The sequence below is a fragment of the Musa acuminata genome, chromosome BXJ2-3 (assembly GCF_036884655.1).
Source record: "Musa acuminata AAA Group cultivar baxijiao chromosome BXJ2-3, Cavendish_Baxijiao_AAA, whole genome shotgun sequence".
NCBI lineage: Eukaryota > Viridiplantae > Streptophyta > Magnoliopsida > Zingiberales > Musaceae > Musa > Musa acuminata.
Window position 1 is genome coordinate 8,277,775 of NC_088340.1, and position 22,089 is coordinate 8,299,863.

Consider the following 22,089-nt stretch of genomic DNA (forward strand, 5'->3'; position numbering starts at 1 on the left):
AAGTTAACAAAAAGAATTGAAATGTAAATACAATGCATAAACCGATGGACGTGAACATATTCTTGCTTGCTGTTACGGACTTAGCTGGTTTTGCCTAAGTCGTGCAGTACCCTTGCGTGTTCGTCCGCAAAGGTCAGCCTCCCATAGTCCCTTAGGACCCACAAAAGAGAGAACGGATTAGAGAAAATGCCTCATTCGAGATCCACAAGCAAACATTTTCGAAAACACTTCATAGACAATGCAAATTACAAACAGACTTTACAAGCTTTGAACAGTTGCACAACAAAGAGTTAAAATGGTCCATTACAGACCGAAAATCTCTCACAAGTGTCCACATGACACAACCTTTATTTACAAGCCTAAAGCAGCCACCAACCCTACTAAAATGGGACCATTAAGCCTTCGACCGTTCCTCTACATGCTGTACAAAGCATGAACATACCAAAAGACACGGACATACATAAGCATTACATCAAACATTCTGTTTCGAAGTTTGGCCGTGACATTCTCCCCCACTTATTCCTTCGACGTCCTTGTCGAAGCCTTTGCCGACACTGCAACTCCTTGCCTTTGCTGAGTCTTCAATCTTCTGCTCCAGCAGCAATGCGCCTCCTGGCTCCCAACTGCTCTCCGCTGTTGTTTTGGAGTAGTCGAACCTTTGATCCTCCATGCTGTTTCAACTCGCCAATGACTCTGACTCTAGTGTGGGGTTGACTGAGTTGTGTTGATCCCTGTTGGTTCCTGCGGATCCTCCAAATGAAGGAAAAGACCATCCTTACTACGCCAGTCTCTCAAATGCCTCATGCTGCTTGAACTGGATAGATACTTATTGGAGCTTTAACGAGCATCACCTCACAAACTTCTGAAGTTTTGGGTCCTTCCTCCACAAATTTGTCCATTGACTCTTCTTTAACTTAGTTGTCACTTCCAAGTAGGTTCGTATCACTTCCGCTTTCGATTGACATTTCGTTGGGAAATGAAGCGGACAATCTACTCTCAGTAGCACTGATCACCGTTGGTGAGGATTTGACAACTATTGTCTTCCATTATCTTCGAAGGGTTTTTGAACTTGTGTAGAGCTCCTCTGCTGGATAGATAAGAGAATTGGGGTACTCGATTTCGCCCATTCTCTTAAGGGTTGAGAAGGCAAAGGTTACTTAACTTCGCTCGCTTCCTCGAGGTTGTACTCCATGCATCGAGCTGGTTACTGGTATTCACCTGCTCTTTGCTCACACTTCTGAAGCACTTGAAGTGTTTGCACTCCTTGCGTTGAGTTAGCTACTATGATTCACCTTCTCAATGCCATTGAACTTCTGGAATGCAAGAAGTTTTCACCCCAACTTAGAGTAATTCTCTAATAGATTTGGTCGCCTCTAGGATTGTACCGTCTTCTCCATCAACCCTGCCGCCTACTCCACTGAGTAGCAAAGGTACAACACCGCGTACCGCCTGCTTCGTTCCTTGGTCATGCACTCTTGCATGACCCGAAATCCTTCACTTTCGGCTATCTTGATGAGAAGCTCGTTGACACCGGTCTTACGAAGTTCTTTGGCCTCTGCCCTTCAACCTTGTCTTAGTACTTGGAGTTTGCCTCTGCATGCTCCACCTCCTCGGCCCCTTTCACGACCAAGCACTCTCCCTCCATGAGAGCAAGGGATTAATGACTTTCACGGAAGTCTTGCCTCTGCGGTACCATGGCGCTGCCATGCCCATGGCCCTACTATCCGTCGCCTCACATCTGTATTCCTTTTTATCACAATCAGTAGATATGTCTCTATAGCACTCCTCCGAGTCCACCTCCATTCTAACTGATGCTTGATTTTGGGTAGCTAAGTCCCTCTGGACTCATCGTCGCTTCTTTGCCCCTTTCGACCCCCTGCTTCGACACATCCGTGCTCTCCAAGCAGCTCCCTTTGGTCGATGGAAAGACAGATTGCAACTCCCATGCATGGCCTCTGCCATCACGTTGTAGGGTTTGCACCGATTCTGTTCTCCTTAGCTTCCTTGGTAGCAACGTTCGCTTATTCGACCTTGTCCTTTGACTTGTCGGGCTCCCTTAAGCGAATATGAGCTCTGGAGCAGTCCAACTCTCTAGCTGCTTCGATCATACCTCTGTATGATCAAGTCCCTCCCATGGGACTCACTGGTACTTGCATTTGAACTTTTCCCTTGGTGGAACACAGCCCCCATATGTTGATAACCAAGGCTTTCATCCGATGCAAAATTCGATGCACGCACGGAAGACCCGCCTCTGCGGTACCATGGCCTTCACTCCTTGAATACATAGCCCTTCTTGTCGTCATGTTGTTCACCGAAGTGGAGCTTCCAGTAGCTCCCGATCATACCTTCGTATGATCTAGTCCCTCACGGGACTCACTGGTACTTGCATTCGAACTTTTCCCCTAGTGGAATACAACCCCCATATACTGATGACCAAGGCTTTCATCCGAAGCAAAATTCGATGCACGCACGGAAGACCTGCCTCTGCGGTGCCATGGCCTTCACTACTTAAATCCATAGCCCTTCTTGTCGTTGTGTTGTTCACCGAAGTAGAGCTTCTAGTAGCTCCTGATCATACCTTCGTATGATCTAGTCCCTCACGGGACTGTGTCGTGTGTATCACATTGCCACGAACTGTTCCACCACGATCCGCGGCATCATGTCGCCTCCTCGTGACATCTCCATTGCATTCTGATCCTTGTGGGATGAACTCGAATTGTGATCCCTCCATGTGTGGCCTCTGCCAATACATCGCAGGGTATCTTCTACCTTTGATTTTGTTCGCTCCTTTGGTAATTGACCTTCATCCACCCACTCTTGGGTCACACCTAGATGAAGCGCCGCTCTAGGACAGTCCGTCGCCTAGTAGTTCCCGAAGTCCCCCGACTTCGCTGCAATTAGTGCACCATTGTTTGGATCCTGGGCCTCTGCCCCTACCAGCACAATCTTCGCTGTGCATTGCTTCCTTCATGGCAACTTGAATGGCAACACTGTGGCACATTCTTCAAGAGTATCCGTCTCTGAGTCCTCTTGCCCCGTACTAAGGCCTTCTGAACCCAACTTCGCCTCCGCAAATTGAGTCGCCTTAGTTCCTCCATCAAATGCTCCTCCGAGATAAGGTGCATGTGCCCAGAAGCTCCCTTCGTCTTTGACACCATGCAAGATGAATCCGCTCCATCAGAATGAATGACCCATCTTCTATGCTGGCTCCCTTCATGCGGCTTGGGTACTTCGCCAAGTTACACCCAAGTTACTCTGCTCCTCGTTTTTGCATTGAGTTGATGGTGGCCCTTGCTCGCGCTCACCATTCCACGGGTCAGCCCTCCCTTGAGTCCGATCTTCATATCGATTCCAAGTGTGCCTTCATTTGTGTTGCTTTGGGTCGCTCCCCCACTTGATCTCACAATGCATCCACCAATGCATTCTCTCAAGCGAGAGCATGCGACGACTCCTCGCCGCTTACTCGGTCCATTGAGCTTCCTGGAGTTATTTTTTGTTGAGGTACTTCTCCTCAACATGTGAGGTCCATCCTACATGATTCTCCCTCTAGAGAGGCAGGACTTATCCCTCCTGGATAACTGTCCCATTGGAGCAACATCTCTCTTCGTTTCGGAGACCACCATCCCCTTGGACTACTCCGATTTGCTGAACAAACTGTGCATTGTTCTGCCTCCTGCAAACGCACTTGCTAGATTGCGACTCCACGTCAATACAGCCCCCGCTGCACCATTCAAGGCCTAGCAACATGCTGAACTCATTGCACACTTCAGCCTCCTACGGACGTATCCTTCACATGCCGAAGAGAATGTTTAAATGCTCTATAGTGCCAAGTTTCGATTGCCTTGGGATGGCCGCGAATATTCTATCGTCTGCATACAAGCCTATCTATTAGTACCAAATTCTTTGAGTTAGCAATTACCCTCACCTATGTGAGCTTTGCACAACTCTTTCGGTCGTTGAGCAACTCATTCCACCTTGCATGGTCTCATCCTTTACCAAGCGCCTCGCTTGCCTTGAGCACCATCAAGTATAGTTGTCAACGTTGAGTCGTAGCTCAAACTCAGCCATCCCACCCTTTGTGCGCTCCACATTCTTCCAAGCTTGCCTGTTCTCGTGGTGCCTCTTACGCGAAGGGTTAGTCATTCCTCTGAATTCCAATCTTAGATGCCCGCTCCTTCGAGCGACTCTTTTTCCTATATCTCCATGCTCGTTTTTCCCCAAACGGTCGTGCGTGTGCTGATTGTCCTCAACACAATCCCGCTAGGTCCCCCACGTTTGCATGCTAAGTGTTTCTATGAGTGCTTCTCCCGCTTTGATACCATCTGTCACGGACTTAGCTGGTTTTGCCTAAGTCGTACGACACCCTTGTGTGTCCGTCCGCAAAGGACAGCCTCTCATGGTCCCTTAGGACCCACAAAAGAGAGAACGGGTTAGAGAAAACACCTCATTCGGGATCCACAAGCAAACATTTCCGGAAACACTTCATAGACAATGCAAATTACAAACAGACTTTACAAGCTCTGAACAGTTGCACAACAAATGGTTAAAATGGTCCATTACAGACCGAAAATCTCTCACAAGTATTCACATGATACAACATTTATTTACAAGCCTAAAACAACCACCAATCTTACTAAAATGAGACTATTACGCCTTCGGATGTCTCTCTACATATTGTACAAAGCATGAACATACCAAAAGATACGGACATACATAAGCATTACATCAAACATCCTGTTTCGAAGTTTGTCTGTGACATTGCGGCTAATCATACAAGCAATAAAGTAAGCTTAAAGCAACGATACATTCATCTAAAACTATGGACAGATTCAAGGCTGATTCCAGAAGCATTTTGAGCTACAGATATATATATATATATCATAGTATGTAAACTCAAAACTCTTCAATTAGAAAACACTATCTTTTAGTGCTTGCTGAGACGATTCCAAGGAACAACACATGAAGATAATGCCAAGAACTTAAACAAAAGAAAGATTACTTGCCAAACATTAGAAATGATAATGGACAAATTATAGAGTGCATATTTTTGAGTTAAAAATGTCATTTTTATTTCCAGTTCATGATGGACAAAATTTCCTGGCCTGATTACTTAAACACGACTTTCACTCCATATCAGCAATCTGTAAACAATTTTTTGAAGTAAAAAGAAAAACCCGGTTGCAAATGATAAGACCACAGCACCATATTTTCCACAAACAGGAATTAACACATTAGAAAGCATATTAAAGCAAGCTATTAGTCTCAATTGCAACCTATAAACTTCTGACTAACCAAGTTACGGTGAAGTACCTGTATCACCAACAAACTGCTCCAGTGAACAGATTAAACTGCACAAGCATGTAAGAAGCCAGGTTTTCTTCATCGACAGGAGTTGATGCGAGTTGACAAAAAGGTTCTCACATTACACTTTCACCATTCTTGGTTTAATTTAGTTTCAGAGAACCCAGAACAATAGCACAGCACAACTGTCTATTAGATTGTGAAAACACTTGCAGCTATCATCCTCTTCTGGTGTGCAGTAACACTTCTACTGGCTATGCCTTGGTATATAAGTGAACGGGTAGGTCAGAGTTCCTAAATAAACAATAGAAAGAGATGTTTATTAGAGTACTACATATATTTGAATACTTGAAAACTAAATTAACAACTGGACCCTTGTTTAAATTCAGAAATGTCAGGGATGTACACAAAGCAAAACAATCTATAATTCAAATCATGATCTTAGTTACGACAAGATGTCATTATTTTAGCATATAACATAACGTAACATAGACTATCTGTGCATGACTAAGCAATTAGTTCTATGGTGATTTTGTAGTCATTCCCACTGTGCTATGGCCTGACACACTGTCACAGAACAATCTTCATTTCTTTAAAGATTTAACAGAGACACTCAACTGCTTTGTAAGAGTGCAGATGAGGTTTGTTGTAATCTTATACCTTCACCTTCGAAGTCGATGATCTACACTACAACTCCATTCATGTTCAACTACACTTCAACCTACAGTTTACAACCTCAACTCTACATTAACCACCATTTCAGGTTAGAATCATCATCCTCAAAGTTCCATCAATCTTTGGTACATTTTTTAACCTAACAAAAATCTTTAAGTTATCATCTAACATCGATCAGTTGAACAAATCTCCTACATGTTTCTGTCCATTATCACAAAAGCAATGGTTAGTTAAACCTTAAAGTTATCATCTACATTATATGCCTATTTCCTGCAGAGAACGATCACGAATCCAACTGATTATTCATCATTGTAGAAAGTTAATGCAAGACAAGGAGGATCAACCTCCAAGGCAATTAAAAAAGAATACTAGGTGAACACATTCGATAAGTATTAAAAAGCCCGGGATGCACATAACTTCAGAAACTGAGAAACATAGGCAGTGTACCTTAGAACATCAACACAACCAGCAAAGAGTCACTAAGGACCTTGAGCATACAACAAGGTCTCTATTCCATTATAAACCATAAGGCTATCCATAATTTTCCTACTCAATGGAGGGGAAGTGGCCTTTATTCATGAAGCAATCCTCTAGATACAGTAGAAGGAAGAACATATTGTGAATATCATATAACATATCTTAACATCATCAATTAGGTAAAGCTAATCCATAGAAGAAAAACTCAGCATGAATATTAAATAACATGTTACAGTGTCATCAATTAGGTAGAGCTAACACATAGAATTTTGTCAACAAGTGAATTGGATAATAATAAAAAACAAGATATGATTAGAAACTAATGCAAAGAAAACTTGAATGCAGGCATAAAGGAAATTTTAAGTAGGAAAAAGGAATCATCCTAGAGATCATTATCATTATGTAAAACATTTCAGCCAAAGTGCTATAAGATGCGCTATATAGAAGCTTGAAGCTCAACAAGCTCATCTGTCAAGAAGCAAACTTTAAAGAAGCTAAAATACTTGAAATAAAACATCAGTGATAAGATAACATACATCTCTAGTCTCAAGAACAATGACTACAACAGGACCCTGCTAACATCATCAGATAAGTTACAAGTCCTACAACAACATCAATGAGGAACCAAGCCAGACATGCTTCTCCCAGATTCAAGATGATGGGCATGCATGTCTAAAGCTTGGTATATTCATACCCAACCAAGTTGCCAACAACTCATGTTATGCAGGTGTAAGACGCCGTTTCTTTGAATGCTCAATCTCTCGAGACTTGCTCCTTGGCCTCGATAATCTTCCTCTATCCCGGTCATCACCACGCTCGGACTCACGATCCCTATGCCTATGATGATCACCATGTCGATCCCGATCATCTCGATACCTGTCCTTCTCTCTTTCCCTCTCCCTGTCTCTCTCCCTTTCTCTTTCCCTCCCTCGGTCTCGTTCCCGCTCCCTGCCCCTCTCCCTCTCCCTCTCCCTCTCCCTCTCCCAATCCCGAACCCTATCCCTGTCCTTCTCTCTCTCCCTCTCCCTCTCCCTCTCCCTGTCCCGATCCCGATCCCGATCCCTTTCCCTAACCAAGTCTCTATCATCATAATGCCTCTCTGGCCGCTCCTGCCCATGGCCCATCTCCTCCTCCCATTCGTGCCTCCTATCTGAAGCTCCCGGTAGATCCCTGTCAGAAGCCTTGTCCTTTCCATGGCTTACTTCGCCATACTGCTGTTCCGATGCTCCATCATCCCTGTAACTCGACTGCTCTTCACCTACCCTAGCACCCATACTGAGATCAGGCCACATCCCAACACCACCGGCTAGCATCCCTCCTCTTCCAAAGAAAGCAGGATTCATGTGAGGAGCAACAACAGGAGGGAATGAAGGCATCAATCCAGGGAATGGAGCAGCAGCAGCAACACCAGGCCCTGCAGGGAACCCTCCATAAGCACCCCCCATTCTACCCATAGCAGCACCATAACCAGTTGGATCAAAGCCCTGGCCCATCATTGCACCAGGATGCATCACTGGAGGAGGCGGGCCAACCATGCCACCATTTCCCATAATACTGCGACTGCCGCCGGCACCCATTTGTCCCATCCGGTTCCTCAACTGTCCTCTGTTCCCCATACCACCCCTCCCCCAACCACCACTTCCACTGCCGCCGCTGCCGCCGCCGCCGCCGCCACCACTCCTTCCATAATTCCCACCCATCTGCTGACTGCCCCTGCCCTTCTGTGGAGGGCCACCAGACTGTTGTGCTGCCAAATTTTGGTTCTTGAGTTGTGCCTCGCCCATCCGTCGAACCGTGGCAGGTGTAGCAAATGCCACGACACAGGGTCTACCATTGAACATATGACCATTCATCCCCTCCTTACAAGACGCAGCAGCCATCGGATCATAGAAATCCACCTGGCAGTAACCCTTCGATTTCCCGCTGGCCTTCTCATCAAAGAACTTGATCTCTTTCACCTGACCATACTTGCTCAATTCTGCCAAAAGATCGGCGTCCGTAGTCCACCAGTGGAGCTCCCCCACAAAGAGAGTACTACCTCCAAAGTCCCCTTCCCCCACACCACCACCATTAGTGTTCGCTCCTCCTTGCCTCATTTCACCTCCAAAACCACCACCTTGCCCGTGAAGACCCTCGTTAGAGTAACCACCGCCTCCAGTTTGGGCTTGTATCTCGCCAGTCCGTCCAGAAGTCTGCCTTAAGTCAGCTCTAACACCACCAGGAATTGGCAGCGGCACCACAGCAGCCGTTTCGCCACCTCCTCCCCGAAACTCTTGAACAGAAACACCAGCGGATCTCTCCATCTTTATCTCCCCGGTGATCCCAGGGAGATGGGCCTTCTCCGGCAACGGCGCCGACGGCGGAAGGGGTGGTGGAGGAGGCAGAGGAGTTTCGGCCAAGACCGCGTCCGGCGAAGGCTCGTCGCTCCGGCGGGAGGATTGAAGGAAGCCCTCACCGACGTTAACGTCGCTGTATAGGTCGTCGAAGTCGTCCTCGTCCCCGTAAAACTGTTCCTCATCCTGGACTGCGGCAATCGCCTCGCCGCGGTGGAACCCGCCGGCGGCGCCTCCGCCAGGAAACCTTTCGCCGCCGGAGTCCATGGGAGAATTCGTCGGCCGGGGTCCGGATTACGGCGGTGGGCGCGTTCGGGGGGAAGCGAAACCCTAGAACTGTCTGAACACTGGAAGGCGTTCGAAGGAACGACAGGGGCGGCCGAATCAACAACTGGAGAGTTCCGTTTAATTTAGGGTTGCTTGCATAACAATCACCTGCGCACAAACCCAAACCCCCCCGCCCCCCTTTTTTTTTGTCCATATACTTGTGAGGTAGAAAGGTTCGCGTCCCGAACTTATGTGGCACCAGCTCTGTTCGCAGTCGAAAAGAAGGGACTGGTCCACTGTCTCTGGTGGGTCCCATTGCTTCTGTGACCATAAAGAGATCGGGTGGGGTACGTTTCGGGTACCGTTAGGTTGGCTCGAGATTTGGTTGCATCCCCAGATGGATCCCAACCGTCGGTTCGGTAGATCATGAGAAAACCCGAGATTGAGTGACTCGGATGAGTCGTCCGCCGCCACGTTACCGTTTGCGCGGCGAACGCAGTGCCAGGTAGAGAACGGTACGATTAGATTGAGAAGGGATCGAGAAAAACGTACCTCCGATTGCCACCCAAACGACTTTCTCGTCCTACGTGCCGTTCCTCTACTCCTGAATTTTGTGGGACCCATTATTGAGCCGTTTCAGAGCGTTGTGGGTCCCGCTCCTGTATTTACTTGTTTATGGGATTAGCGATTAAATGACACCAACGGGCTCCATTACTTGTAAAGATTAAATGAAGGTATCAGAGTGGGTAGTCGATCACAGAGTAGGGGAGTTACGAAGTCGAGTCTTGGATTAGGTACCTTTCATCGTCGAGGAGGTCTAAAGCCTTTCCATGCGCGGTCGTTTCGCCACCTGCATCTCCCGTCAACCGCCCACCGGGTTTCCACGTTACAGGCCCGACCGATCACCTCGACGTCTCTTTCCCCCACCGACGATCGCGGCCTCATACTGCCGCTTGTAAATGCTGTTTCCACGCACTTCCTCCTCCAATCCCTTCCTCCTTCCTCTATCTCTCTGCCTTCAGATGGCCGCCCGTCTCCGCCGGAAATATGCAGCTCAACGCACTTCTCCTCGTTGTCCTCGTCCTGGCGGCGGTCGGCAGTGGGGCGGCCCAGGAGCCAGCGTCGGCGCCGCTTTCCTCGGCCGCGTCGCCCCCTACCGCTGAGACCCCCTCCAACACCCCCGTGGCAGCCGCGACGCCCGAGTCTTCGGCGGCGACCCCTTCCCCTCAAATGCCCAAATCTTCGTAGCCCGCCTCCGGCCCCGTCCCAGACGCCACCGCTTCCTCTCCAGCGACTTCGCCATCTGCCTCCTCTGCCGGGGCTCTCCTCACCCACGACCTCCCCATCTCCCACCTCCTCCGCGTCGGGGCCGTCTCAGGACGCTGCAGTCGCCTGTGACGCTCCCACCGCCGATTCGCCATCAGATATGGATGCTGGGGCCACGCCGGCCTCATCGCCAGGTCCCGCTCCGAGCGACGAGACAAGCGCGGCAAGCCTCGCGACGGCTCTGATCGCAGCTTTTGTCAAGTTTTAAGCTGGTTTGATGGGAATTTTGAGAACTTTTCCCCTTGGAATTCGTGCTGGTTTGATGGGAATTTTGAGACCTTTGCCCTGGAGATGCGAATTCTTTCCCCAAGCATAAATTGTCAGGTTCCAAGGATTCCATTTGATATGACAAAAAATGGCAGACCCAGCTCCTAGCGATGTCACCCGCACGTGGACAGGCGTGGTGCCCGGACGAGACAGAAGCAGGTAACGGTTGAAGCTCGCCCATGCCCTGTGATCCTCCGGTCTCCCACGTAGCCCTAGTGGCAATGTCAGACGCCACCAAAGGTACAGTCCTGCCCTGCAGACAGCTACATCGGGTAACATCAAACCTCTTCTATAAATACCCCGAAGCCCTGAACAAAAGGGGGGGATTACACACTGAACACACGGAGGTTTTTCCTCCTCCTAAACCCCCTCCACATCTTCCTCTCACTTGATCGTCGGAGGGGTCGGGTCGAGCACCCCGACCCGACCTTTGTGCAGGTACGAAGCCTTCGGAGATCCAGCGAGCTCGAGGAGTACCCCCACGGAGATCACCGCCTTCCCGACCCGAACCAAGCCGCGACGGCCCCGAGGCCACGGCTAAAAAAGTTACTTACCGTAACAGAATGACGCTATAAGGAGGGCCCGAAATGACGGTACGTTAGCTTTCTCCTTGATTGCTCCGCTGCAGCCGACCTGCACCAGCAGCAGCGACTTCTGGGGCCGGTCTCGGCGCCTCGGCCCCACGCGCCTCGGCGCCTCGGCCCCACGCGCCTCGACCCCTCGATCCCACGCGCGAGGCCAGCCCGAGCGCGTCGGCCCCACGCGCGCGGCCAGCCCACGCGCCTCGACCTCACGGCCGAAACGCCCGCGTCGACCCCACGCGCGCGACCAGCTCGCGTGCCTCGGCTCCTCGGCCACGCGCGCGGCTCGGCCTCACGCGGGCGACCAGCCAGCGCGTCTCGGCCACTCGGCCCCACGCGCGCGGCCAACCCGCGCGCCTCGGCCCCACGACCCCACGCGCGCGGCCAGCCCGCGCGCCTCGACCTCGCGGCCGAAACGCCCGCATCGGCCCCACGCGCGCGACCAACCCGCGTGCCTCGGCTCCTCGGCCACGCGCGCGACCAACCAGCGCGTCTCGGCCACTCGGCCCCACGACCCCATGCGCGCGACCGGCCCAGCGCGTCTCGGCCACTCGGCCACGCGCGCAGCCAACCCGCCCGCGTCGGCCCCACGCGCGCGACCAGCCCGCGCGCCTTGACCCTTCGGCCCCGTGCGCGGCCGCCCGCCTCAGCTGCTCGGCTGACAGCGCAGCTCGCTGCCTCGGCCACTAGGCCTCATGCGCAGCAAGCAGCGCGCTGCCTCGGCTCCTCGGCCTCATGCGCAGCCAACACGCTGCACGCTGCCTCGGCCACTCGGCCTCATGCGCAGCAAGCAGCGCGCTGCCTTGGCTCCTCGGCCTCATTCGCAGCCAACACGCTGCAGCCAGCACGCTGCCTCGGCCACTCGGCCTCATGCGCAGCAAGCAGCGCGCTGCCTCGGCTCCTCGGCCTCATGCGCAGCCAACACGCTGCACGCTGCCTCGGCCACTCGGCCTCATGCGCAGCAAGCAGGGTGCTGCCTCGGCCCCGTGTGCAGCCAACACGCTGCCTCGGCCCCTCGGCCTCATGCGCAGCCTGCACGCTGCCGCGGCTCCTCGGCCTCATGCGCAGCTAACACGCTGCCTCGGCCCCTCGGCCCCGTGTGCAACCAACACGCTGCACGCTGCCTCGGCTCCTCGGCACCATGCGCAGCAATACGCTGCAGCCAACACGCTGCCTCGGCCACTCGGCTTCATGCGCAGCAAGCAGCGCGCTGCCTCGGCCTCATGCGCAGCCAACACGCTGCACGCTGCCTCGGCTCCTCGGCCTCATGCGCAGCCAACACGCTGCACGCTGCCTCGGCTCCTCGGCACCATGCGCAGCAATACGCTGCGGCCAGTACGCCCGCGTCGTGCCCCTCGGCTCCATAAACCCCGAGACATGTCTGCACGGCCAGCCTGCCCACACCGAACTCCACGGCCCTATCCACCTGGTTCACGCCCCACGGCCGCGGCTTGCCTGCGCCGAACCCCTCAGCTCCATGCTTGCCAAGTCCACCACCTCGGTCGTAGCCTGCCTGCACTGAGCACCTCGGCAACTCTCTGTCGAAATCCCACCTCAGCGCGGCCTGCCCGCCTGAGCAGTGTCCCTCGGTCGTAGCCTGCCTGCACCGAGCACCTCGGCCAATCTCTGTCGAGACCCACCTCGGCGTGGCCCGACCGCCTGTCGTGTTCCTCGGCCGCATGGCCCTCGCGACCACGCTTGCGCGGTCTGCTCGCCTGCGTCGTGCTCCTCGGCAGCATGATGACCGAGACCACACTTGCGCGGCCTGCCCGCCTGCGTCGTGCTCCTCGCTTCCATCATCCCCGAGACACACTTGCGCGACCAGACCGCCTGCGTCGTGCTCCTTGGCTCCATGTTCCCGAGACAGACCAGCGCCTCCAGTACGCCTGCGTCGTGCCCCTCGGCTCCATAAACCCCGAGACACGCCTGTGCGGCTAGCCTGCCCGCGCCGAACTCCTCGGCCATATCCACTACCTCGCCCACCTGGGTTACGTCCCTCGGTCGCAGCCTGCCTGCGCCGAGTGCCTCGGCTCCATGCTTACCGAGTCCACCACCTCGGTCGCGTAATGCCCGAGGCCGCCACCTCGGTCGCATAATGCCCGAGGCCTCCTCGATCGCTTAATGCTCGAGGACACCTCCTTTGGCTCCGTACCACCCGAGACCACACCTGCGCGGTCACCCCGCCTGCGTTGTGCTCCTCGGCCCTCGGCTCTACGCCATCCCGGGACCACACCTGCGCGGTCACCCCGCTTGCGTTGTGCTCCTCGGCCCTCGGCTCTACGCCATCCCGAGACCACACCTGCGCGGTCACCCCGCCTGCGTTGTGCTCCTCGGTCCTCGGGTTTACACCTCTCGAGACCACCTCCTCGGCGCGGCTAGCCCGCCCGAGACGTGCTCCTCGGACGCATGTCCCCGGGACCACCTCCTCGGCGCGGCCAGCCCGCCCGAGACGTGCTCCTCGGACGCATATCCCCGAGACCACCTCCTCGACACGGCCAGCCCGCCCGAGACGTGCTCCTCGACCGCATGTGCCCGAGACCACCTCCTCGGCGCGGCTAGCCTGCCCGAGACGTGCTCCTCGGCCGCATGTCCCCGAGACCACCTCCTCGGCGCGGCCAGCCCGCCCGAGACGTGCTCCTCGGCCGCATGTGCCCGAGACCACCTCCTCGGCGCGGCCAACCCGCCCGAGACGTGCTCCTCGGCCTCATGCCACCCAAAGCGCCTCTGCGGCGCGGCCAGCCCGCCCGAGACGTGCTCCTCGGACGCATGTCCCCGAGACCACCTCCTCGGCGCGGCCAGCCCGCCCGAGACGTACTCCTCGGCGCGGCCAGCCCGCCCGAGACGTACTCCTCGGCCTCATGCCACCCAAAGCGCCTCTGCGGCGCGGCCTATTCACCCCAGACATGTGTCTCAATCATGAACCGCGGAGAGAACTGCCACTTAAAGATCAAAGCCACGCCTCGAATCCCCTCCATCCAAAGCCGAGCCATGGCTTCCTTTGGGGGGGGGGGGGGGGGGAATATGATATAACAAAAAATGGCAGACCCAGCTCCTGGCGACGTCACCCGCACGTGGACAGGCGCGGCGCCCCAGGAGGGCAATAAACGTGACGGTCTGTGCCCGGACGTCAGCCTCACTAAGCCCACAGCCCCCTCGGGTGACCCAGCACAGCCGGACGAGACAAAAGCAGGTAACGGTTGAAGCTCGCCCATGCCCTGCGATCCCCCGGTCTCCCACGCAGCCCCAGTGGCAATGTCAGACGCCACCAAAGGTACAGTCCTGCCCTGCAGACAGCTACGTCGGGTAACATCAAACCTCCTCTATAAATACCTCGAAGCCCTGAACAAAAGGGGGGGATCACACACTCAACACACGGAGGTTTTTCCTCCTCCTAAACCCCCTCCACATCTTCCTCTCACTTGATCGTCGGAGGGGTCGGGTCGAGCACCCCAACCCGACCTTTGTGCAGGTACGAAGCCTTCGGAGATCATCGCCTTCGGAGATCTAGCGGGCTCGAGGAGCGCCCCCACGGAGATCACCGCCTTCCGGACCCGAACCAAGCCGCGACGGCCCCGAGGCCACGGCTAAAAAAGTTATCATAGCATTCATTGTGCATCATTGGCGTGAGCTTTGCCTTTTGATTTGTGTTCCGATCATTTTGTGGAAGCATGTGATGATGCTCAGAGTTTTTGTCATTACACTCAGTTGATCCTCGTAATTTCTGAATATTAATTAAATATCAGCATCACGTTTATAAGTCATTATTTGTTTCGTTATATAAATCATATAAAAAGACCAAAAATAGCTGTTTAGCAAGATGACAAACTGATATCAGCATCACAGCTAGATTTACTGCTGCCACTTGTTGAAATATAAAGACTGCGAAAGTCAACTCATCAAATGAAGTATATGGCTAGTAGTCCTTATTTTAAGGGAATTCCTAGGAGATGAGAACTGCAGGAAGAACACCTACACCTTAGGCACACAGTAATTGCACCACAATCTCCATACGTCTCACCAACCCTTTATTCCAGTAGAACTCCAGTGTGGTTGGTCAGCAATACCAGGTTTAATAGCTTTGGAAGAAACAGAGCAGAACGACGGTGACCAAAAGAGAACCTGAGACTTGACCGGACAACCTCAGTGGAGGTGAGGCTGAGTAATTATAGTAGGGCAGGTAAGAAGAAGGCTGAGGCGGAGGAGGAATCTGGCAGCACTGGACAACTGTCGTCGGCGGGCACTCAGACCGAGCAGGAGGCGGCGGCGGCGGCGGCGGTGGTGCTAAATACTTTATATAAGCAGGTGGAGGAGAGCTGGAATAACAAGTGCCACATGGTGTGCAGTTGGAACATGCAGGTGGAGGGGTGTACTCCCAAGACTCTGCATGGCTGATGCTGGCAACCAACAGCTCAAGCACCAAGATGAAGCTGACTGCAGGCAGAGAGAAGATTGCCTTCCTATCCATGGCAAGGCAGCAACGAGGAGAAGAGGTGGAAGAAGAAGAACTGTTGGAAAAAGATGCAAGATGTAACTGGTTTTAAGTATGCAGCTGATGCATTTTCCACACGATTGCAGCTATCAATGTGCATTCATTCGAGTGACGGTGTCATGTATGCATGCAATCTGACACATGGAACAACAGCTGTCCTACGGCACCTTTTGTGGTTGATGGACGAAAAATCTTAATCACCAGCAGCTAATTCTCCTTTCATTTCCCAACTTCGATGAAAATTTTGTGGAGCTTTTTCCCTCCTTTTCTTGTTTTTTCTTGAAATCTCTACAAGTATGAAGAGAGATGCTGCAAGGGTTCATATGCAGTGTAATCTACAGGTAGCAGGTTTGGTTCATCATGCATTTATTATGATGCTGAGCACAAGAAAATTAATGAGCTGTTGTACTTCTCCAATTATCTATCTACAACATGATAAATTAAATGTCAAGTAAATGACAGATCAAGTATACACTAAAAATTATCCAGGTCAAGGTCCATGCCTGAAGATTATCCTTTAATTAAAGCGAATAAAACAAATCAACTCTTAAGATAACTACTCTTCTAATAGATATGATGAAGCATATAGACCGAAATGCATCCTGCATTACAAGGTCAATGTCTGAAACCTGCAAACTACACAAAAACGTTCTTGGGAAACTGGAAGACAACACTAAGTGGTGTTTTTGATGGTTACTTCTCACAACATTGGCGACTTCCGTGGTGCTTTTCTGTCTTCCCTCACCTTTGAAACTTACTGCTGCTGATCAACTCCATCTGTTGTTGCAGCAACTTCGGCTTCGATAGTACGTGGTTTTTTTAAGACAATACCATCTTCTTCTGCAGATTCTAGTTCCACTTCATCTTCACTTAATTTTCCTATTGCAGTGGCTAAAGTTTCATCATCTTCACCTTCGTAGGTTTGAGCTTCAAGTTCACCTCTTTTTCTTTGGGGAATTACCTGAAAGAATGCATCTTTCCAGTCCTTTGTTTCTATAAATTTCAGCAGTATCTCAAACACTTGGTTGACTGTAAGAACCTGGGAAACATATAGAAGCAACCCATCATGTTCCACATGACACAGAATTCTGCAAAATTAAATGTCATCTAAACAGTATCATCATTCGTCCAAAATGTATAGATGCACTCGGCATGATTAACAAAGCACTATGGCCTCTTACTGCACCCCAAGCAACTTCAAGGTGCTCTAACAGGTAGCTCTGGAAGGATCTAACAGATAGGAGACAAGTCACAAGTACTGGCCCTGGCATATACTTGTACATAGGTTTCATTATTTTGGGGGGTTGTCAACTGCTCCCTTAAAGGCTTAGATCGACTCGGTCACATGTGTAAAGCCCAAAGCTTATTTCTTAATCTGTACAGTGATTAATATGATAGCATCCTGAAAGTAAAGATTCTATTTGGTTGTAAGAACTGTAATAACTTCAAAGCGAGGATAACATTTATTGACAAAACTAATAATAAGAATGTGCAACAAATATTCAAAACTTCGAAGCTCGAGTAGCTAAAATGAATGACTAAAAGACTCTTAATATGAACTTACAAAAAAAAATCCTGCAAAACAAAGCTAAATAGGAGAAAGCTTAAAGATCACAGGACCTAACAAAAGTCGTCCTCTTCTTCTCATAAATGATTAAAGATATTACATCTTATAAGAAGTTGATGAGGCTTTTAAATCTACATCAAGGTCTACATGGTTTTATGTGACTTATTATGCTTTAAAAGGTAGTGGTTTAACCTGTTCTCTTGCTCCAACCTTTTTGGGTCATAAATTTATATATTCCCTGCAGCTGAGCCCGGAGAGAGGATAATCTTGTTAAAGCAAACAGAAACCAAAATAAAGCTAGAGATTTACTAGAAGGTGAATAGAAAAGATGTATGCTTTGTAGCAAGACTTGAGGCTATATTTGGATATGTGGCATGTCAGTTCTTAAGCAGTGAATGACCAAGTCCTAGGGGTCATTGTGACATTGTAGATGCATGTGAGATTCACAACTCAATTAAATCACACTAGTTAGACTTTAGCTTTGTTCATAGGCTCAGAAGTCAAGTCAATTCCCAGGAATCAAAATAAATATATTCAAGATTCTATGGATCATGGTAAAAATCTTAATTGACAGCTCTGCATGTCCAAGGACAGCTGCTGGCTGAATGATTAAATTTTGTTTTGTCTAAAGAACATGTACATCTACATAATAAAAATGGTACCTGCATAAATGAACCAGTCATACCTGCGAGCTTGACATCTTTAAGTAGTTTCCAATTGGCAACTTTGCAGAGTGAATCCCTTGTTCATTTGCTTTTTTCATAGTTACCCCTTTCCAACGGTTCCGATCAACTAACCCACCAATAATATAGATTTTCTTCTGATCAATCTCCTCTAATGTAGTTTCTGAATCAGCTGTTAGATAGACAAGATTGTCCTTTTGCTCCTGAAAGGCTTCAATATAAGATCTGCTTTCCTTCTCGATGATCCATTTATCATATCCTGGAAGTCTCTGTAAGTGGGTATCTAACTCTCCTTGACATCCTGTCAACCAGAGATGAGCTGGAGATGCACATCTCCCATTTACTGCATAACAATACATAATCTGTAACTTCCATTAGCAAAAGAATTGAAGTTTAAAAACTATTATTTTCTACAGAATCATCAGTGTCTTTTTTTCTTCCAGTCATGCAGTTACCAGAATGAGTTTAAGAAGAAAATGCATTTACAAATAAGATGGCTCTTTGATAATGTATCACAATAGTTCCTGCCAATCGCAACCATGTAGCTATTTGAGTCTAGAAATTAGTTCATTTACTTTATTTGCCATATAGGTTTTTAAAATAAGTCATCATTGTATTAATCGTTCCTATTTCACTATTAAACCTCTCTTTGTTTACCCGCAAACCCAGGAGAAGAAAAAACATTTTGGCTGGTGTCTATAACAAGCATATATGCATTAAGAGTTAAATAGGCTAAACCAAGAAGCCGTCCCGAATATTCAGTATCCAACTCTACCGTCACAAAATGAATTGGTCTTACCTTTTCACTGAAATGGAAAACCTATGAGAAACTATTGACATAGAAGGAAAAAAATTCACAACACAAAGTAGTATCAATCCAAGTTTCCATATTGACTGCTACAAGATAGTATCAATGTCCTGTTGACCTTTGAAGAATTTGCTGCAAACTTATGTCAAAGATTTCATCCATGATGACTGAACCAGCATATTCTAACTAAGCTTCTTTGGATGACATCATATATGTACCAAACCACCCTAGTTGCATCTCGCACAAGCTTACAAGCACCATCCAAAAGAAAAGCTGGTTATGAAAGCTATTATATAAATAAGTTGCCTTCAAGCCTTGGATGCAACGGGATAATCACATTATCATTATGAGCGTGAGACTACGAAGGACAATTGTGTGATCGCAAGGTTGTTATGTTGTTAACAACAATCATTCTGCATGCAGGGAAGCACTCATCTATATTAACTACGCCGCTATGCATGCAAGATCTTAAGCTATATGAGTATAAGGTGAGAATCAATTTATATATTGTTCACAATTAAATTAAAAAAAAGTTTGAGCCATTGACAGGAGGCAAACATCAAATAATAGTCTAAATAAACTCTAATTGCATTTATTGAGGAAAGTGAATAACTACAAACTAATTAATGGAAAGGGGACGAATGAATGGCACCTGCTGGACGAGGCTGTGGATCTCGTTGGGCGTCATGAGGTCGGAGAACTCGAGGTCGAGGACCACCTTGGGACCCACCTCGGCGGCCCGCCGAAGCCGCAGGGCCCGCATCTCGCGCTCCTCCGCCCGCCGCTCCACCCGCTCCCTCCGCGCCTCCCTTCGTGAACCGATCATCTGGGCCCGCTCCTCCTCGGTGGCCGCCGCCAGCGTCTCCTCCCACTCTCGGCGGCGTCGCTCCACATCCCGCCGCCGCCGCTCCTTCTCCGCTGCCTTCCGCTCCGCCTTCCGCGCCTCCAGCCGCTGCTGCTTAGCCAGCTTCTTCCGCGCACTCTTGGAGAGGGTCGGGCCGGCGTCCGGGGCGGCGGCAGTCGCGTTTCGCTCTTCTACACCGGCTTCGTCCATTAGGCGGACGCGGAGCTTAGGGTTTCGAATCGAAGCGGGTTGTCGCCACTGGTACCTAACATGTATCATATTATATAATCCGATATATGTATATAACGAAACTCTATGCTACGTATTTATGACTGAGCCTTCTATTTGGGCCGGAAACTTGGCCCAAAACTGGATAAAAGCCCACTCGTCAGCAATCTTCTATAAGTGAGCTTTCTATTGAGGGCGGTGTTCGGATCTTTTAAAGTGACATTGTTCTTTAGGTAAATGTTAGGGACCAAATTCATGGTATAGATTGAAGTATGAAACTAACCTTTTTGGGGTGAACAAAAATATTCCATTAAATTTCTATCAAACTTAACGTTTTAGAAGTGACTTTGCATTAATTTCAATCATTTTTAAGATGGGTCTTTTATATTATTATAAGATATTTGTATTCATAATCCGTTATTTGTATCCCAACTTTTAATATTATAATATATATATATATATATATGTTCACATGAAGCCATGCACAAAATCCATGACTCGCTTCATACATTAGGGGATGCTATTAGTTTCATCTGTATGTAAATACCAAGACTCCATCTTGTTCTTTGTTTCAAGAACATACTAAGAAGGCAGAGAGAAAAGGTAAGTGTGTCAGTAACGTAAGCCAAGATGTATCACAGAACTAATAATACACCGACAGGCCAAGTCCACACTCGTAGTGTTGTTTCTTCATGCGCAAAGTCCTTCACCCGTGCGCTCACGCAGACGTCTCGCTGATTCAAGACACAAGGAACAACCGAGCTGCTGAATCCACGTATGAAGAGTCTTCCGATCTGTGAGAAATGAGATTCTGAATGATTCGTTGAGAATAAAAGATTTTGCATGAAAAGAAAGAAAAAAGATGGTATGAGCTGTGTTTAATGTGAGATGTCAAGGAGATTTGAGTACCTCGATCGGGTGGTCAGTGAACGAGGAGAAAGATGCGAGATCAGGGTTGCATCGCCGAGCTGTGGGTTAAAGAGGAAGCACGACCGCGTAAAGAAACTCCTAAAGACGGTAATGACAGAGAGAGGAGAGAGCACACTCCCAGCAAGAGCGAACGCCATTCTTTCGCCAATGTTGGGCTGTGCTCTCTCTCTTCTGTCATCATCACATCCATCGTTAGGACTCCACTGCATCCTGCCAACTGAACGATAGCTGCAACAGAATAGTTTATTGTCTGGTGCTGTGTAGAGGAAGGAAGCAGCACAAGAAATCATGGAAAGAATGCATGTAATGAACTACAAAGGAACAGAGGAAGAGATGTGCATGAACAGATTGATGTATACTTTCCTCTATGCTGTAATCATTCATGCTATGCAAAGGATTTGTTCCATGGATGGATGATGATCTTGAATGAACTCAGTTGCTTTAATCCTCATATGAAGTACCTGTGTGTGGATCATATACTTCTACTACTACAGAAAAAAAAAGACACGCATAGTTATAATCAGTAGCAACAGAAAGGAAAAGAAAAGACTGATCGTCTATCAGAAAGAACATTAGACGAAGGCAGCATAATGGTGCAATCATAAAAGCAAGATTTTCTCGAGCTATCGATCGAAGAAGGAGAACAGCGAGCGGAATCGATCAAACAAACACAATCGAAACCAGAAAGCAAGAAAGAGAAAGGATGGCAATTTACTGAGATTGCTGAAACGGGAATGCGAAGGAAACCGGCCCACTGCCTCGCTTATGTAGAAGGAAGAACCATGTGGTCCTACAGAGTTACCCATGCAAAGACATCTGCATCGACCAGTTGCGGAGGAACACTGCACAAGAGATTCTGCCCCAAGTAGCTACGCATGGTTGCAAGTTGTCAGTCTTAAAGGCGGGCCATCAGGCCCTCGGTAACGCTTAGCACCGTGGCAGGGGACGTTAAAGTGGAAGGGGGTGAAAGAAGAGGAAAGAGGACCATAAATGGTGGGCTGGAATTAGAGGGTTAGTGACGTTGACCCGCCTCGTTCCGACTCCACGAAGAAGAGTAGTCTCACGTCTCGGTCTCACCGTCGTTGTCTCTTTCCCCTCTGGTCGTCTTGTTTACCTCGTTAAGCTCTGTGTCAGACGCATGGAATGGACTCCTCGTCAATTTCTTAGGTAGAGTAGCATCAATGAGTGGAGTTCAGCTCTCTGCTCATCTTTGGACGTTGGATGGATGGATGGATGGATGGATGGATGGATGGGTGAATGATCCTATGCTCTTGCGGATCTGACTGACTGATTAGATCAACTTTGACGAGCTT

At 49.5% G+C, this 22,089-nt stretch overlaps 2 protein-coding genes across 3 annotated transcripts; both read right to left on the minus strand.

Annotated features, from left to right (window-relative positions):
- Positions 1 to 6,937: 6,937 nt before the first annotated feature.
- Positions 6,938 to 10,228, minus strand: LOC135607217 (uncharacterized). 2 transcript variants are annotated; one of them, XM_065098851.1, is made up of 2 exons: positions 9,852 to 10,228; positions 6,938 to 9,712 (listed from the first exon to the last, which is right to left on the minus strand). In XM_065098851.1, exon 2 carries the CDS (start codon positions 9,051 to 9,053, stop codon positions 7,173 to 7,175), a length of 1,881 nt encoding a protein of 626 aa, XP_064954923.1. In that variant the 5' UTR covers positions 9,054 to 9,712; positions 9,852 to 10,228; the 3' UTR covers positions 6,938 to 7,172. The 2 variants fall into 2 exon arrangements, with proteins under 2 accessions (XP_064954923.1, XP_064954922.1); XM_065098850.1 differs by having other exon boundaries at positions 6,938 to 9,767.
- Positions 10,229 to 16,152: 5,924 nt separating this feature from the next.
- Positions 16,153 to 19,872, minus strand: LOC135582940 (tRNA (guanine(9)-N1)-methyltransferase-like). The gene is made up of 3 exons (XM_065098852.1): positions 19,427 to 19,872; positions 17,969 to 18,328; positions 16,153 to 16,755 (listed from the first exon to the last, which is right to left on the minus strand). Exons 1-3 carry the CDS (start codon positions 19,826 to 19,828, stop codon positions 16,471 to 16,473), a joined length of 1,047 nt encoding a protein of 348 aa, XP_064954924.1. The 5' UTR covers positions 19,829 to 19,872; the 3' UTR covers positions 16,153 to 16,470.
- Positions 19,873 to 22,089: the final 2,217 nt, after the last annotated feature.

Coding starts and splice junctions, on each gene's coding strand:
- LOC135607217 (XM_065098851.1), bottom strand. CDS start 9,053: ATGGACTCCGGCGGCGAAAGGTTTCCTGGCGGAGGCGCCGCCGGCGGG.
- LOC135582940 (XM_065098852.1), bottom strand. CDS start 19,828: ATGGACGAAGCCGGTGTAGAAGAGCGAAACGCGACTGCCGCCGCCCCG. Junction 18,329..19,426: donor TCCACAGCCTCGTCCAGCAG/GTGCCATTCATT, acceptor TGGAAGTTACAG/ATTATGTATTGTTATGCAGT. Junction 16,756..17,968: donor TAAAGATGTCAAGCTCGCAG/GTATGACTGGTT, acceptor TATGTTTCCCAG/GTTCTTACAGTCAACCAAGT.